The sequence below is a fragment of the Camelina sativa genome, chromosome 20 (genome assembly GCF_030686135.1).
Source record: "Camelina sativa cultivar CO46 ecotype springtype chromosome 20, ASM3068613v1".
In the NCBI taxonomy this organism is placed as follows: domain Eukaryota; kingdom Viridiplantae; phylum Streptophyta; class Magnoliopsida; order Brassicales; family Brassicaceae; genus Camelina; species Camelina sativa.
In genome coordinates, this window is record NC_141899.1 from 5,059,633 (window position 1) to 5,076,256 (window position 16,624).

The following is a 16,624-nucleotide window of genomic DNA, read 5'->3' on the forward strand; positions in this document are numbered from 1 at the left end:
ACCATATATGTACAAAGGATTTCAAAAAAAATATTATCTTATTATATTATCGAATAATGTCCAAAATTTCAGTAGTCTCAGTTTGGAACCGAATAAATTTATTAATTTATAGAGGTTATTAATTTACTGAGTAATAATTTATAGAGGTTCTACTGTAATCTATTATGAAGTTTTATAGGAGAATTATAATTGTAACACGAGATTTGAGAGAAAGTGAAGATACATATTAATAATGTGGTAATTACGACGATTATGTTACATGTATATGTAAAATACGCATTGGATACCCTCGTTTGGATTTAATCATGACGCGACTTTGTAAGTATGTGGTGGATCTACTGTCAATCAATACATTTCACCATGTTTCACGTTGATCGGTTAGCTATTCGTATCATTATTCGTATCAGTATGTGATGGAAATTTAATATTTATTTTACGTCAAATTTGTCGTCGCTTGCAAAACACTAAAAAGTGATGTTTCAGTTCACTCACTTATTATAAATTTTCAATTGAACAACCATATGCTTACTACTCAAACCAAGTTAAAAAGCTTTAACTAATGATATAAACCAATTTGCTCATCTCACCAACATTTAATGATATATAAACACCAGACGTGATAAAACAATCTACGTTGATTAAGAAAAGTGTTAAATCGATCTGATTAAGAGGCAGGCAGCATCAATGTAAACTTTCAGAAATTAGGATGGTATGTCATGTGTGCAAAAAGGATGAATGGCTTTTGTTTTGCATAGCTTGTGGGTCGGAATCTGATATCGACAATAATAAAAGAAGGCCTCTGGAGATTATAAAAAAAAGGAACAATGCACATGAAGTACCTTTTGCTTCCCATGTGACATGCCAACAGCTCACCTGACTTCAATTCTAATTTTGTACTGGTGTGTAGTTTCTTCTTCGCTTTCAACTTCTACCTACAAAGTTCATCTAGAGTTGTTGTATAGTAAGTATATTGTTTTAATAGTAAGTTCGTGTAGATATATGAATTTAATGTGTAATTAAAAGTCTAACAATGTGAGGAAATAAAGCAACCTTACTATTGAATATTTTTTACGTAATTATTAGCATTATAATTATATTCATACATAATTTTTAATTAAACACTAATCGTCATCGTCATTTTTTTTCCGCATATGGTGCCGAGTTTTTTTTTTTTTTTTTTTAAATTTGATTTGCAAAACCTTCTTTAATGGTTTCTGAATCGGGAAGAAGAAGAAGAAAGCTAACACTGAGATCCATGGCGATGATGTTTACCCAACCCAAGAAAAACTTACTTCCTCTACTTCTCTTTCTCTTCTGTATCTCCGTCATCATTCTCCTCGTTCTCGTCTCCGAGACCACTCACTCTTACCCCGGACGTCGAGGAACCACTTCCCGACGAAATTACAATGTTGCCCCTCCTTTCACCTTCCTCATCAAAGTCCTCACCTACAACCGTCTCCACTCTCTCTCCCGCTGTCTCAGATCTCTCTCCGCCGCAGACTACGGCGTTTCCGGCGACAGAGGACAAATCCACCTCCACGTCTACATCGATCATTTCAACCTCGCGAGGAACGATACTACACCTGTTGAAGATAACTTGAATAGCGCGAAGGAGATCCTAGGGTTTGTGGATAGATTCGACTGGAGATTTGGGGAAAAAGTTGTTCACTATCGGACTGATAACGTCGGATTACAATCGCAGTGGCTTGAGGCTTGGTGGCCTAGCTCAGATCACGAATTCGCGTTTATAGTTGAAGATGATCTTGAGCTTTCTCCGCTTTACTATGGTTTTCTGGAACGCGTGATTCGTCATTACTACTATGATACTTCCAATTTCAATCCTTCCGTCTATGGTGCTTCCCTTCAGAGACCAAGGTTCGTTCCAGGTACCATTTTCTAATTCTGTAATTGAGCAATGCAGGTCGTAATGAACAAACTTACAAGGATTGAGATAGATCAGGAACATATCGATTGATAGAAGGAGCTCAATAGATCCATTGTAGTTACTAGTAATTGTGAATCTGGTGATACATTGTTCAATTAGAGAGAAAATGAAGTTCCTTGGATATAATACATTTCTTAGATGATTGAGCTATGCAAGTATATATCAGTAAGAAGTTGGACTCATGTGTTTGTGGAGTTGTTACTAGAAACGTCTGAAAGAGTGACTGAATGATTGAGTGATCAACTGCAGGTAAACATGGAAATAAAATACATGTAGATCCCAAAACGAATCTTCTGTTATATCAGTTGGTGGGAACTTGGGGACAGCTTCTATTCCCAAGACCGTGGAAAGAGTTCAGACTATGGTTTGACGAGCACAAGGCGAACGGCAAGAAGCCTTTCCTTGATGGCATGGTAACTTTCTTCTTCTTCGTGGATTTTTTATTGTTTATAAATTCTTAGTTCTATGGGGGTTCATTTGTTATATGGGGTGTTTGCTCAGGTGTCAAATGGATGGTACAAGAAGCTAGGAGAACGAATATGGACACCTTGGTTCATAAAGTTTGTTCATTCTCGTGGCTATTTTAACATCTACACTAATTTTCCGAATGAGGGGGCTTTAAGTGTCTCTCACAGGGATTCTGGTGTTAACTATGCGAAAACCGCTGGGCCAGACTCACAGTTATTGAATAAAAGTTCCATCAGTTATGATTCTCTGAAACTCCAACCCTTGAGCAACCTTAAGTGGTACGATTTTTGTTTCAGCGAAGTTGTTCCCGGTAGGGTTGTGAGAAACCTGAATGAACTTGGCACCATTCTTCCTTCTGTGCAGATAGAGAGAACCGTAATTCTGATCAGTCTATATGATGCAGACGAGATGTTTATCAGGAACTTACTCTGCCATTTCGAGAAGCTTAATACTCCAAACCACATTTTTATTGGCCCTAGCTCTGAGTTGTTCTATGATCTTTCAAGAAGGGGACATCCTGTGATTGATGCGGATATGTTTCTCGACAAGTTGATCAAAAGCAAAACTTCTTATCCAAACTCAGTGAAGGAGGCTCTAGGCAATGCTTACGTTGTTAAGAAATGCTTAGAACTCGGATACAGCACCTGGGTATTTTCAAGTAATGCGCTTTTGGTTGATAAAGGTCCTCTTATTGACAAAGTCAGCTCAGAGTACGACTTCTATACCGGGGAAAGCTCTGGAATTTTGATTGTTCAATCTTCATCAGTCAGTCGAAAGTTATGGAGCAATGAGTTTCTACACAGCATTGCATCCTCAGCAACTAAGAATCCAACTCCAAAACAAAGTATAGATTTTATTCATCTAGTGAAGGAGCTAGTGGAGCAAAAGGGCAAGAGGATTAAGACTCTAGAGACGATGGGTGTTGCAGATAATACAGTCACCAGCACAAACCAATCCTTGGGAGATGGCAAGGCGGTGTTTTATTGGTCACCTGAGGTCCGTTCCAATATCATTCGGACAAAGCTTGAAGACTTGAACTTGTGGCTCATTGATGATGATCTCTCTTGCAAGACTGTGGTTTGTCATAGGTCATTACGTTAGCAACATATTGGTATTCCAACAATTCGTTATTAAGTTTTTGTTGAAAGTTATATATAGATGATGTAATAGCAGCAACCAATGGTACTCGTTTTATATCAATACCAAGAATAGATTCTTTGTTACCCTACAGTTGGAGTTTAACCAACATGCCAATCTAAACGCATTGTCGGATGACTCTTTAGCGTAATGTTAATACTAGGAGTCATTGGTCCACAAAAGTTCCAAGAACAGTGAAAAAGAAGGTACCAAACAAGATCACAAAATTCTATATAGTATCGTATTTGAACAGCGAGTGAATCAAATGTAACGAAAGTTAGGTGTTACAAACTGACAGACCTATGAAATTGTTCCTTGTCAAAAAAAGACAATAAAAACAGACTTAGGAAAAAGAAGAATTCTTTAGTGTAGTAGTCAAAGTGGCATAAGGTTTCTGAAAATTTTCAGATGCTTCCTTGCTGTGATTGAGTTGATGATTTGCCGGTATCCTAATCTGATTATGCAACAAGTTATACCTCTGCCTCCAGACAATGCAAACCAAAGCGTGAACAATCAATAGACGAAGCGTTTGAGGAGAGGTAAGGTTTCCAATCTTTGTCCAATCCATCATTGAAGTCCAGCTGTTAAACATGGAGTTAGATAGTCCAAGCCAGTGGGAAAATGGAGGTCCATAAGACCATAACACTTGGGTGTAAGAAGAGCATTCAATGAAGATATGCAGCCTTGTTTCGACAGATCCAGAACAGAGACAACAGTACCAATTTCTTTTGTTAAATGGTTTCAGTTGGTCATGCCATTTAAAACTTAAATTTTAATTAGCATTATTATTGTTTAGGAAACTAATTAGCATGATTCATTAATCCTAACGATGTTTATTTAATTTAAGCTGTGGATGAACATGTATCACGACAGAGCGTCATCCCCACTCTCACTTAGGAAAATATGACTTCACACCAACTCATGAACCTCGTCTCTCCACTCATAGTACCATATATATTGTAGGTTTCTTTTGCTAATTTTCGTTGCGTTACAAATGTTCTATTTGCTTTAATTAATAAACTAGATATAATATTATTCTTAAGCAAGTGCGTATCATATATAGTACAATGATTGAAATCAGGTGAATCATTGTATATGGCTTTATGATTGGAAGAAACAAAAGAAAAAAAATCAATTTAGTGTGCATTAATAAAATCATGTTTTTCTGCTTTCACTAATTTGTTTGGTCCCGATTAGAGACAAAACATGGTTGGGAGAATACATCAGCGTTCTAATAATCGGATCGAATTGTGAACCAATACGATTCATGGTTCAACATGATCATCAGACCCTGTAAAGCTAAAACATTGGTTATAGTCCGGAAATCATGAAAATTTAAAGGTACACATCATTTTAAAATCAAAGAAAAGAGCGTTACCAAACTTTTTTTAAAAATGGACTGTTCATTCTTAAGCATTATGTTTGATATAAAAAAATTTCTCCTTTGGTCACGTTTTTTATTTTGTCACGATAAAACATAATGCATATAAGAATGAACAGTCCAAAATTTGGACCGTTCTTTCTGCATGTGACATTCTGCATATATATGATCACTATCATCAATCAACTCATTGACAACCACACCTTTCCCAACACTCACAAATATGTTTCACTTTGACGCCAAAAGAAACGGCCACTCCACCACCAAAATGTATTCTTTTGTTTGTTTTCAACTTAGCTTTCTGACACGTACGGTGAATTTTCCATTATCATTTGCTATGATTTCCCTCATAAATCAATAGTTCCAATTCAATGAGCAAATTGATTCTTGATAAAGTGTATTTATATCTTTCTGAAAGGTTAAAATAAAACATATTAATATGAGGACTGAATTCAACATACAGAAATTTTCTTTATTCGATTTTTGAGAAATAGATATGATTTTAAAGCTTTTCAAAATCATATTTGTGATTATTTCTTTATGATTTAAAAGTTATGAGGGAAATCATAGCAAATGATAAAACATATTATATGAGGACTAAATTCAACATACAGAGATTATTTCTTTATTCGATTTTTGAGATATAGATATGATTTTAAAGCTTTTTAAAATCATATTATGGTAATTTGATCGACTCAATAGTCTTCTTTCCATCATGAGGTCTTTCAAAGAAACCCTTCAAGTAGTCAGAATACACAGTCTTTCTATACCGAGCCGTCTCATTGTACTCTAACACCTCCGGTAACGGCTCAATAACTGAATCGTGAACCGGTCCGCAGAAAACCGGAATGGAAACCCGGCTACAACATTTATTGACCACCACACAATGCTCCACGCTTCTGTACCTATCATTGCTCAATATTTGTAACACGTCTCCAATATTTACCACAATCGCTCCAGGCATTGGAGGAACATGAATCCATTTGTCCCCATCCTCGGTGGCTCTAGCGAACAGGCTGCCTAAGACACCGTCTTCTTGTAGAAGGAGAGTAAGAGTGTTGATGTCAGAGTGGCGACCAGTTCCTATGGCCAGGCTTGGCTCAGGACATTTTGGATAGTAGTTGAAGTTCATTCTCATAGTTCCCATGAGGGTTTGTTTATTGGAATCATCGATGACTGAGTTTAGATTGTTTATGAGTATGTTTAAAATCTTCTCGGTGATTGGCTTGATCTTCTTGAAATGGTCTATCACTTGTTCCCTATACAAAGTTACCAAACTATTTTATTATTTATACTGAAAATATCATATGTATTATATTTTAATTCTAACTTTATCCAAAAGAAAATGAATCAGAACCGAAACCGCATCAAACCATATTGTAAGTGACGTTAGATTAACAATACTTACTTGCATACAGGAGGCCACGTGATAGCGAAGTTATGTTGTTGAGGAAGATACTCAAACTTGAGGAAATCTCTCCATTCTAAAACACTCTCTTTGTAAGGATTGAAACTTGTGGTCAACCAAGCCGTCTTCGACACCGAGCTCCCTCTCCAATACTTTCTTCTCTCCTCTGCCGGCAACTCGAAAAATCCACGCGCAGCCGCAACTATACCCTTCAACTCCTCTGGAGCTATCCCGTGGTTCACTATCTGAAACAACCCCAGCGTCGTCGCTGCATGGCAGATCTCTCTAGCCACGTTCGGGTCATTCCAGTTGGACACGTCAATGACCGGGACTGGTGATCCCACGAGGATCTTGTCGGAAGTGAAGCGTTCTTGAGGAGCTTGAATGTATACAGAAGGAAGCGCTGTTAGGGTTAGAAAGTCCACGAGTCCTTTCACTCCATTCCGTTGGTTCACCACGTAGTCTCTCACTTCGAAATCGTCTGAGGAGGCGGTCTGATCGGCGTCGGTGGTAGCTGGACTCATGTTTCTTCTCAGTTTTTAGTAATAATAGTTAGCGAGTTTTAGTCACTGATGAAAAAATAGTATATGATGTGGATGCTATTTATACACATAAAAATGTCACGTTGGAGGATGTTTTTTGAAAAAGGAAAATATAATTCAACTACATGATTGGGCAAAAGATATTTAAAAATAAAATTAATTATGAAGAGTATCGTCTTCAAAATTAAAGTTAAAACTAAAGTGAAAGATTCATGTCGTCAACTAGTTAAAACTGGAGCTAAAGACTAGCATCAACTATTACTAAGTGAACAGGCAAGCTCCTTGGAAGAGTTTCTCACAAAATCCACCACACGTTAATTACATGGATCAAACATCAAAGCACATAAATCAAAATTTAAATGGTCGAAAAAAACTTAGTTATGTTAGGTTGTGAATGTTAGACGTTCAGAAAACGAAAAAAAAAAGTATGTGATATGGATGCTTTGTATTGACATTAAAAAATGTCATGTTGGGTAAATTTTCAAAATATGAAAATGTAAATGTATCGATGTTAAAGAGAATAGCATTTGTTTTGTTTATTTTTTTTTTTTACAACAAAAATAATCGTCTACAAACAAAACATGATGTGGAATGGTACGTGCTTGACGTGCCAGAGAATCCGCACTTATATTAGTATTTTTTGAAATTAAAGATAAGGAGAAAGAAGAAAACTCCTCCCTGTCTATCTTGATATCGTCGAGGTATGTTTTGAAAGCCGGCCAGTCTATCTTGATTAAAGCATTTGTCTGTTATTTAATAATTGAGAAATCTATTATATTATGCAATAGTTAACAGTTTCCTATAAAGCATTTGTTATCATTCCATGCTTTAATCATGTATATACAGTTGCCCTACATCTCAATTATTTATTCATTTGAGCATGAAAATGGAACCTTGACTAATATTCAATTTAAACTCTCACAAGAATACAAAAGCTAAAGATATATGTAGTGTTATGTGGACAGGGTTTCACGGATGTGTATCTTAGTGATTCAACCAAATCGATCATTGGAATGCCTAAAGGAAAGGTCTTCAACCTTTCATCGTGTTTCAAGGCCGACGCTTGTGCAGACATAATTGCTAGGAAAGCTAATCTATTTTCGGTTTTATCATTCAATTATTGAAAAATTGTACTCCTCAATCCTCATTGACTAGGAATAGTTGAGAAGGATAACAAAACACTGTACACGACGATTATGGCATCATGCAATATGAGTGGTAAGTTTTGAGTTTAAAAAGCGGGAAAAATATTATTGTTCTGTTCCTACTGGATTAATTCACGGGTAACGTTGTATAAACATATAACTTATTTACGCATTGTAGAACCGTCAGTGACTCAAGTATTTTACTTGAATATATTCTGTTGAGTGGCACGAGAGCTAGTACGTTCACAGTGAAGAATATTTAGCAATCATAAGAATATAGGGTTTACGATGGTTCTTCCAACATTTTATGATCAACCAATCTACCATAAAGGCATATCTATCAAAATTGAGTTTAAGTTCAACCCCCCATCAAAAACAAAATACCGTACACGTGGACGTGGTCTATATCGGGTTAGACTTTCCTGTTGATACTAAGATTTTTGTTTCTCCTAGTAGGTTCAATTAACCTTATGCGTTGTAATACTTAAGGTGTCAATCCAAATGGGATGATGCTAGTCACTCAAGATGCAATCAAGCAATCACAAGTTAAGCCAATTCAAGAGAGAGTTTTTCTAACAATCCTAGAATGGTCAAAATACAAAATGAAATGAATTACAGAAACAGAAACGAAAATGTATGACAAGAAGCAAGCAAGAATGAGAGAAACTGAAAACGATTCTAAGCATGAACAAACGAAACAGTTCCGGGAATGTAATAAAAATCAGAAAGAAAGAAGTCCTAAGGATGGGAGTAATTGATGTCGGTGGAGTATCCTAGTCTATAGCGTGTTTAACATGTCACAAGCAAACCATCCCTAAATAATGAGCATCACTTCTTAGCTAATCCAATCTCTTGACAAAAGCTACTCAAACTCAACCACTTCCAAACCTAGCTCTCGCTAGAGAAACATGATCAAGCATGGCATGAAAAACAAGTTCATTCACGTCAACAAACATCCTAGACAACTAATCTCTTAGGCTAGGAACGTAAGTCTCTGGCACTAGTTGGTCAGACATTTCATCGAACACCTTTTGGGTGCGGAGATGTCTAAAACCTAGTTCCAATTGATCAGAGAGAAACTAGTATTTCTAATTCTAGTCCAGAAGGGAGTCATACAATCAAAGCTTAAACACTCTACATCCTAAGATCCTCCACCTAATCTATCCCATCCTCAAGAACTACTACACTACTCAGATCCGAAATTCATCATCAAGCATGCAAACACATAAATCATTGAATCAAGCATCATTAGGTGGATAAAAATAAGGTGAACAACTTTGTAAAAGGAATCAAATGCAAAATCTCAATAATCTCAAAGATATCGGAAATACAAGTCTCAGAACGTTTTTTTTGGAGGCTAGGTAAACCTTAAGAACAAAACGAGATAAAAACTCAGATCTACAAAACAAGACTTAACAAAATGTATTTATAGTAAAAAACATGTAAATCCCTAAAACTTAAAACGACAAGGTGAAGCGTCGGTTTGGGAATCTCCTGAAGCGCATAAGACGGAACGTCTTCCTGACATGTGCGGTCGAGTCGTGTGTCGTCTCTCCCTAGAGTGAGGTCGAGTGGAATGAGTAGGAGTGGCTCCAGTGGTGTGAGTGAAAATGGCTCGAGCATGGTCTGTGAAAGTAGCTCGAGCTGGGTGTATACGTATCCACTAAAACGATGATAACTCTTGAACCACACCTCCGATTGGCTTGAAATAAACGGCATTGGAAAGATGACTCAATTCTCTACAACTTTCATGAAGACGTCAAAAGCTGAATCCCTAGACCGGTGGCTCGAGTGATGGCTCGATTGTGGAAGCGAGGAGTAGCCCGATTGTAGAACTGAGGAGGGCTCGACTGTAGAAGTGAGGAGCATGGCTCGGTTGTAGAAGTGAGGAGCGCTCGAATGTGGAAGTGAGGAGCATGGCTCGGTTGTAGAAGTGAGGAGCGCTCGAATGTGGAAGTGAGGAGGGCTCGACTGTGGAAGTGAGGAGCATGGCTCGGTTTAGGGAGTGAGGAGCATGGCTCGGTTTAGGAAGTGAGGAGCATCTCGATTGTGTGCGCTTCCAACGTCTCCTAAACACCTGAAAAACTCCGAAATGCGCAATGTATGCAAGAATGATGCAGAAACTTCCTAAACATGCAAAATGTACGAAAGAGGTTCTAAAATGATGCAAAACAACTAGTTGTCCTAGCTAAAGGCATGACAAATACAGGCTAAGGAGATGCAAAATACAGACATATCAACTGTTTAGAGACCCCACCAGCTATAGCCAAAATATTTTATTGTTGGGCCTTATCTAGCTTGACAGTGACTCAACCACATCGATCAACGCCATTGGAATGCCAAAAGGAATAGTCTTCGACCTTTCATCGTGTTTCAAGGCCGACAAGTAAACGCTTGTGTATACATTGTACATGGTTATTTATGCAATATGAGTTGTAAGTTTAGTTTAAAAAGGAAAAATAAAATATTTTGTTCTGTTCCTACTGGATTTGGTAACGTTGTATTTACGGAGAACTTATTTACGCATGTGTAGAGCCGTCGATATATATGACTCAAGTATTCTACTTAAATAGATTTTATTCAGAGGCAAGAGAGCGAGTACGTTCACAGTGAAGAAGATTAAGCAAGAACTTATGCAAATACCTAGCGTCTTGGACAACTATATTACATTAGTTGCTCAGCTTCATAAGAATATAGAGTTCACCATGGTTCACGATGTTTCCAACATTTTATGATAAAACTTTCTTGTTTATGGAGTTATATGGGAAGGAAAAAAAATATATACTGTTATATGGTGTATATATGGAGTTAAGACTTTCCTGTTTAGAGACCCCAAACTCATATAACTCTCTGATTCCACCCGTCCCCACCAGCTATAGCCAAAATATTGCATTGTTGGGTTTATCTTGGTTAGCATGGACAAAATATTTCATCCGGCTTCACCCGAGATGGAATGTGACAGAAAATGGTTTGAGAACATTGACGCCAGAGCACACAAGACCACAAAAACAGGTTTTGAAATATCAAATTGCAACATAGATAATGAATTTTAAAACTATCTTCTAAGATACAATTTTGTTTTACCAAAAAAAACCTTTTGGATTGGTACCAAAAACTCTAAATTGGCCGTCAAGCAAGCAATTCTGAAGGAATGACTGAATAAATTTGGCGGTTCGTAAAGCAGATAAAGAATCCGAGATGAGTTATTGTCGCGTCAGAGTGGGAAGCAAGCAGTCATAAACCGTTACTAGTCGTTGTGTCACCGTTAGCTTGTATGATGTTTGCTGCTGTGGCCTCCCTAACTCAATCAAATCTTGTTTCACTCTGTTCATAAAAATACATCAGTCAGTTCAGGCACACCCAAAGCAGCACATACCCGAAACACAGAAAATTTAAAGGCAGGCAAAGAAAGAGCACAACCATGAATACACGTTTTGTATCGCGGAGACAATTATCACATACTGACTCAATAGTTCACATCAACCTAATATGCTAAGATCGTCACTCAGACAGGAAAATCGGGCAGAAAATGCTTTTGCTTACTTATGATTAACTGAATACCAATGGCGGCCTCAGTTTGATAATTGTTTTTAGCTAAACATCTCATGGGATCAGAGTGAAAGACTTACAAATCCCACTCGTCGGTTGCTCTTGCAGGTTTCTCAACAACCCGATACAAACGTTCAAGGCTATATATTAGCAAACCAAATACGGTTTCTGCATCCTTGTCCTGTTAGAGCATCAAGAAACGACCAGGAATTTTTTCAAAAGGTTTCTTAATAGAGACCAATGTGTTGAATATAATGATTAAGATATAGGGAAAAAGGAAAATAGTGGACATCTTACACGTCCTTGTTCAATGTAGCTCTGATACTGCATAATTCTCTTTTCAATTTCAACGACAAGTAGTCTCCTGTGAATGCGAGCAATTCTTCCTCGTCCTTGAGCTCTACTATCCTGATTCATACCAATAAAATCAAACTGAATAAAGATAACAAAGCTGCATTGACCGTACACAATGACTCAATGAGTCTTGAAACTATAAAAACTGAACCACATATATGTATTTCTGTCACATTTGGTTTTTGCTTGAATTATTACTCTCCTCACCTGTTTAAGCCATGTCCGCAGCACTGTGAGCATAACAACGCTGAGAAAGAATGCAGGTAATGCAGCCAGAATGGCAAAATTTATTTCATTTGCACGAAGTATCTGATCCAGTTCAAGCATCGCTCTGCAGGAGAAGATTATTCAGTTTTATACAAAATGAGTAAGAGATCTACTCCACTTGACTGAGACCTACTGGTTTAATGAACTTACGTTTCTATATCCAGTTTAAGCTTCTGCACCTGAAAGATACACAATTCTGATGTGATTAGAATCTCACAAACCGTGAACTACAGCTTCATGCCAAGAACTTAGATTACCTGAATAAGCAACCCACGGGCAAGCTCACCGCTAAGGAGGTTGTGAATAGGATGCACAAGTTCCTTTTCATACCTGCAATCAGAAGGTAAAACTCAATTACGTACCAGGAACTTTCACAGGAAATCATTTTACCAAGTCTAACGTGGGTAGAAATGAAGATGATGAGAAAACGTCCATTGTTATATTCCATTACCCAGGATTGGAACTACTAACATTTATTTGCATGCTTAGATCACTGCAAACTGTAACTGTTTTAAATGCAATGCAATGACATGTTCGTTTAACTGCCTAACAAAGAGTAATGTTCAGAGTTATACCGATTCATAACAACTTCGAGCATTTCCTGATCAGTTGCATTGTCTGGGACCTTTTCACGTGTAGACTGCTCGCAGAAATTCTTAAGCATTCTGCATACAAAAGAAAACTGTGAGCGCGAGCATTATCAATGCAGCTAATAAACAAGACGTACAAAATAATTACTTGAAACCCCTAGGGATCCAAAAGAATGAGATCAATAACTCCATATGAATATAACAAGTGAGTTGCTATGGCATAATGAAAAGGCGACGATTAACGCGCGTATACAATATCAAACAGTTGGTGCCACTGTAATAAGAATCAAAAAGGAAATGAAAATCAACCTATGCAGTGAGTCTTGGGTCAGCTGCACTTCTTCAGTTTCCATAACACCTTTGTGCCTTTTCCGGAATGTATCAAAAAGCTCATCTCGAATGGAAAGCAGCTGCGAGGATCACGAAACTAATTCAGAAACTCAAGGCTAGCACAATGTCCTGTAACAAACTAATAACTTGATCATTTTAACTTGTCACACTTTTATTTTGACTCAGACCAAACCTAGAGTCGCAATAACCTTCACTTTGTATCTTATTTGTATCCTTTAATAGAGTTTTATGCAACAAGTCATTTGTCGGAACAGGAAAAGAAAAGCACTGTACTCATTTAGAAAAGAATAGCAAGGTCAAGAACAAACCGGTTGCTCAACATGATCACTGAAGAAGCTCGTTGTTGCTTCTTTTGCATCATGAACCCAATTCTCGATGTCCGAACTTCCCATCAAACTACTATGACGTAGTAGCCATATAGAGAAAACAGAGAGCCCAACTGCACCACACGTATACCGGACCCAGTACAGGGTCATCCTCCTTGGCTTTCGATGTTTCCCCACCTGTTTAAGAAGAAATGCAAGAAGGGGAACTCTCACCGTTGATTCCAAATGAAAGGTGTTTGTCTTTACACGATGATTTATGTTTACTTGAAAACTGGCCAATGATACATAAACACAGCCACACCTACCATAACTGATAAATATGAGTTGAGTTTTTCCAAATTCTTATGAAGCAGGTTGATTGCATCTGTAAGTTCACAATCAGTCCACTGGGATCCTTCTTCGTTAACTTCAGGCAGTTGATCAAATACAAGAGGCATCGGGTAACTTCCATCAACAGTAGAATCACTCTGCAAATAGGGATGTAAAGTCAGTAGATACGAGTAAGAGAAATCTAGAAACAGTAGACTCAGGAGTATCACAGTATTAAATGGCCAGACAAATGAAGGTAGTGCCCAGACAAAGCAAGAAATCAATGTGTTTACCTCACGCTCAGCATGCAAATGGCTGAAAGATCCCTCAAAGCAATCCATTAATAACAGCCAACAATGATGGCAGTGACTTTTCTGGATTCTTCACAAGATCCTCACCACGTTTATCCAATTCGACATAAAGCTAGAGAGCCCAGTGAAAGTACTGACATTAGTACCTCAAAACATGCAAAAAACGCTACACATGCACATTCATAATGGTGTTACTTATGTTACAAAAGGAATTAAATTTCCATGGCAACCTGGGCAAGAAAAGAAGCGAGTGCAGATCTTAACTCCAGCAAGACCCGCATCCTATCCAACATGTGAGATGAAGACGACTGACATAGATGCTGCATTGCAGATTCCTCACTAAGACTCTTGCTCACGAACTTTGTACTCTCGTTCATAAAAGCTACTGGCCCTCTCTCAAAAATCATGAAATACGCCTTTCGAGCATTGGAACCCTGTGTTTAAAATAAGATCAAAAGAAAACCATTTAGATTGAAACATTTCACTAAAGAATCAAGTGAAAGAACAGATACATCTCATCTCATGGTATATTCTGTCAAATCACCTCAGCTCTAGATTGCCAAAAATCTAAACTTTTCTGGATATCATGCAGATTCGAGAGGACGTCAGCCATTATCTCCTCCAAAACACCATGAATCCTAGCTGTATCCGCCGAGGTATTGCTATTAATCCTGAAGATAAACCAAATGTATTAGCTTTAAAGTCAAAACAGTCTGCATATTGTCAAATTCCCAAAAAAAAAACAATTTTGCTCGCCAGAGTATATAACAATCAACACGAAACTTCCAGTATCAGTTCAAAGCCACGATCAGGTCAAAGCCTACGCTACTAACTAAGAAAACTACTAGAAGCTACCAAATTGAGGAGAAGAATCTTACGCAGATGAGCTTGGGAAATCGGAGGGTAGAGGAAGAGGGAAGGAGATTTGTCGTTTTCTCGAAACGGTTTGGCGATAAAGATTGGAGATTTTGCCGAGAAAGATGGAATTAGAAGTAGGGTACAAGGAAGCAAGGCGATTCCAAATATAATTTGAATAAAAAGGAATTAGGTCTACGACGTTTGGCGGCGCCGGCGCCGGCGACGGGGTTGACTCGTTAGCCGGAGGTTGAGAATCCATTGAAGTCGTCTTTATCAAATTTTCTCAGTTCAAACTCTGGCCGGGTTGATGACCGGAGACGGACGGAGTTGTGTGAGTGCTCTTGATGTCGGTAAAAGTGATTTAGGGCTTTGGAAATAAATTGAAATCCTTATTGGGCTCTTAATGGGCCTGTTTTAGCTACTAGTTTTGGGCTCTTCGATTGCTAAGACCGCCATAGACTTCAACACATAGAAGCTAAAATGTTTAAACAACTTATTTGCAATGTTGTTCTTTGATACTTGATACAAACACCATTAAAAGAAAGCTCTGCTACCGTAAAAGACACGAGACCCTTCTTTTTTCTTGTCCATTCCATTATTATTAGCATTATTATTCTGAATCTGAGTTGTAGTGTTGTTATTGGTATTGTGATCATCCTCGTGTGGTGTATTATGGAGATCCATGGGAAGCTTCATCTTTGCCAAAGACTCAGTGAACTGTTGCATACTTCTCATATACATCTCAGCTATTTGTTTCTGCATTGTTGTTTCCTCATTCATCTTTGTTTCTTCTTTTGCTTCTTCTTCGCCTTCTTTGTTGCTTCTTCGTCTTCTTGACACTTCTGTGATCTCTTGATTCTCTTTCTCGTTTGAATCTGCTGTGTTTTTGTCGTCGCTTAAGCTTGTTGTTGTTGAAGAAGAAGCCATAAAACTTCCATTTCCCCCGTAAACCTCTTTCTCATCCGAGCATACCATTGTTATGTCTGTTTCTGGTCCATGTGTTGAGCCGAGACAGAGGAAAGAAGCGGTTCCGGGTCCATTGAAGTACTCTGTAACCATCAGTTTGTTCTCGTTAACAACGTTGATGTCAGGGAACTCAATCCTCGTGTAGTCAACTGTTTCAGAGACTTGAGGGTTTAGCAACACAACCTCGGAAGAAATCGAGGTGGTGTTAATCTTGGGATTAGATGAAGATGAAGAAGAAGGGTTGACAATGGAAAGCGTGAGCTTCACGGTACCAGCAGGGGAATGGAAGAGATCAGTGGAGGAGAGACTGTAGTCTTGAGTGAGACTGTCTTGACCTATGATGTCTGAGATGGGGACAAGAGCGAAACCAAGAAGCTGATCTTCCATGTAATGTCTGGCTCTGCTCATCATCCAGATCTCACATTTAAGGACAGCAGCATGAGCATCGATCTGAGTCATATCGATCATAAGCTTCTGGTTGAATTCAGGGTTTTTGCCAGCTCTGTGTATGATTCTGGTGGAGATGGTGTCATCAGGATTGTATGTAAGAGAGAATTTGGCGTAGACATCTTGGTTATCGTAGATGCAGATGTTGTGGATGTTTCTTGCGTTGTGAACAAACACTTGGAGAACACCTGAGAAGCCTTGATGGTAGCAGAACCCAGAAGTAGAAGAAGCTTGTTTCAGAGATTCCATAGAGCAAACAAACAGAGAGAG

At 38.1% G+C, this 16,624-nt stretch overlaps 3 protein-coding genes and 1 pseudogene across 6 annotated transcripts; 1 reads left to right on the forward strand and 3 right to left on the reverse strand.

Moving 5' to 3' along the window:
* The first annotated feature begins 631 nt into the window (after nucleotides 1-631).
* On the forward strand, nucleotides 632-3,641 carry LOC104769466 (uncharacterized). 3 transcript variants are annotated; one of them, XM_087506672.1, is made up of 4 exons: nucleotides 818-1,886; nucleotides 2,195-2,358; nucleotides 2,447-2,691; nucleotides 2,777-3,641. In XM_087506672.1, coding segments are annotated over exons 1-4 (1,089 nt in total). In that variant the 5' UTR covers nucleotides 818-1,207; the 3' UTR covers nucleotides 2,778-3,641. The 3 variants fall into 3 exon arrangements, with proteins under 3 accessions (XP_087362797.1, XP_010491984.1, XP_087362798.1); XM_087506671.1 differs by having other exon boundaries at nucleotides 632-1,875; nucleotides 2,447-3,641; XM_010493682.3 differs by having other exon boundaries at nucleotides 704-1,886; nucleotides 2,447-3,641.
* Nucleotides 3,642-5,495: 1,854 nt separating this feature from the next.
* On the reverse strand, nucleotides 5,496-6,913 carry LOC104769467 (feruloyl CoA ortho-hydroxylase F6H1-2-like). The gene is made up of 2 exons (XM_010493684.3): nucleotides 6,340-6,913; nucleotides 5,496-6,190 (listed from the first exon to the last, which is right to left on the reverse strand). Exons 1-2 carry the CDS (start codon nucleotides 6,861-6,863, stop codon nucleotides 5,608-5,610), a joined length of 1,107 nt encoding a protein of 368 aa, XP_010491986.1. The 5' UTR covers nucleotides 6,864-6,913; the 3' UTR covers nucleotides 5,496-5,607.
* Nucleotides 6,914-10,902: 3,989 nt separating this feature from the next.
* Nucleotides 10,903-15,200, reverse strand: LOC104769468 (protein DGS1, mitochondrial-like; annotated as a pseudogene). The gene is made up of 14 exons (XR_015592639.1): nucleotides 14,962-15,200; nucleotides 14,628-14,754; nucleotides 14,314-14,517; nucleotides 14,066-14,195; nucleotides 13,769-13,930; nucleotides 13,446-13,640; nucleotides 13,096-13,196; nucleotides 12,772-12,861; nucleotides 12,454-12,526; nucleotides 12,347-12,375; nucleotides 12,137-12,260; nucleotides 11,873-11,983; nucleotides 11,656-11,756; nucleotides 10,903-11,350 (listed from the first exon to the last, which is right to left on the reverse strand). The product of XR_015592639.1 is annotated as a protein DGS1, mitochondrial-like (transcript).
* A 222-nt stretch (nucleotides 15,201-15,422) lies between these two features.
* LOC104769469 (uncharacterized) lies at nucleotides 15,423-16,603 on the reverse strand. Its single transcript, XM_010493686.3, has one exon. It carries the CDS (start codon nucleotides 16,601-16,603, stop codon nucleotides 15,476-15,478), a length of 1,128 nt encoding a protein of 375 aa, XP_010491988.2. The 3' UTR covers nucleotides 15,423-15,475.
* Nucleotides 16,604-16,624: the final 21 nt, after the last annotated feature.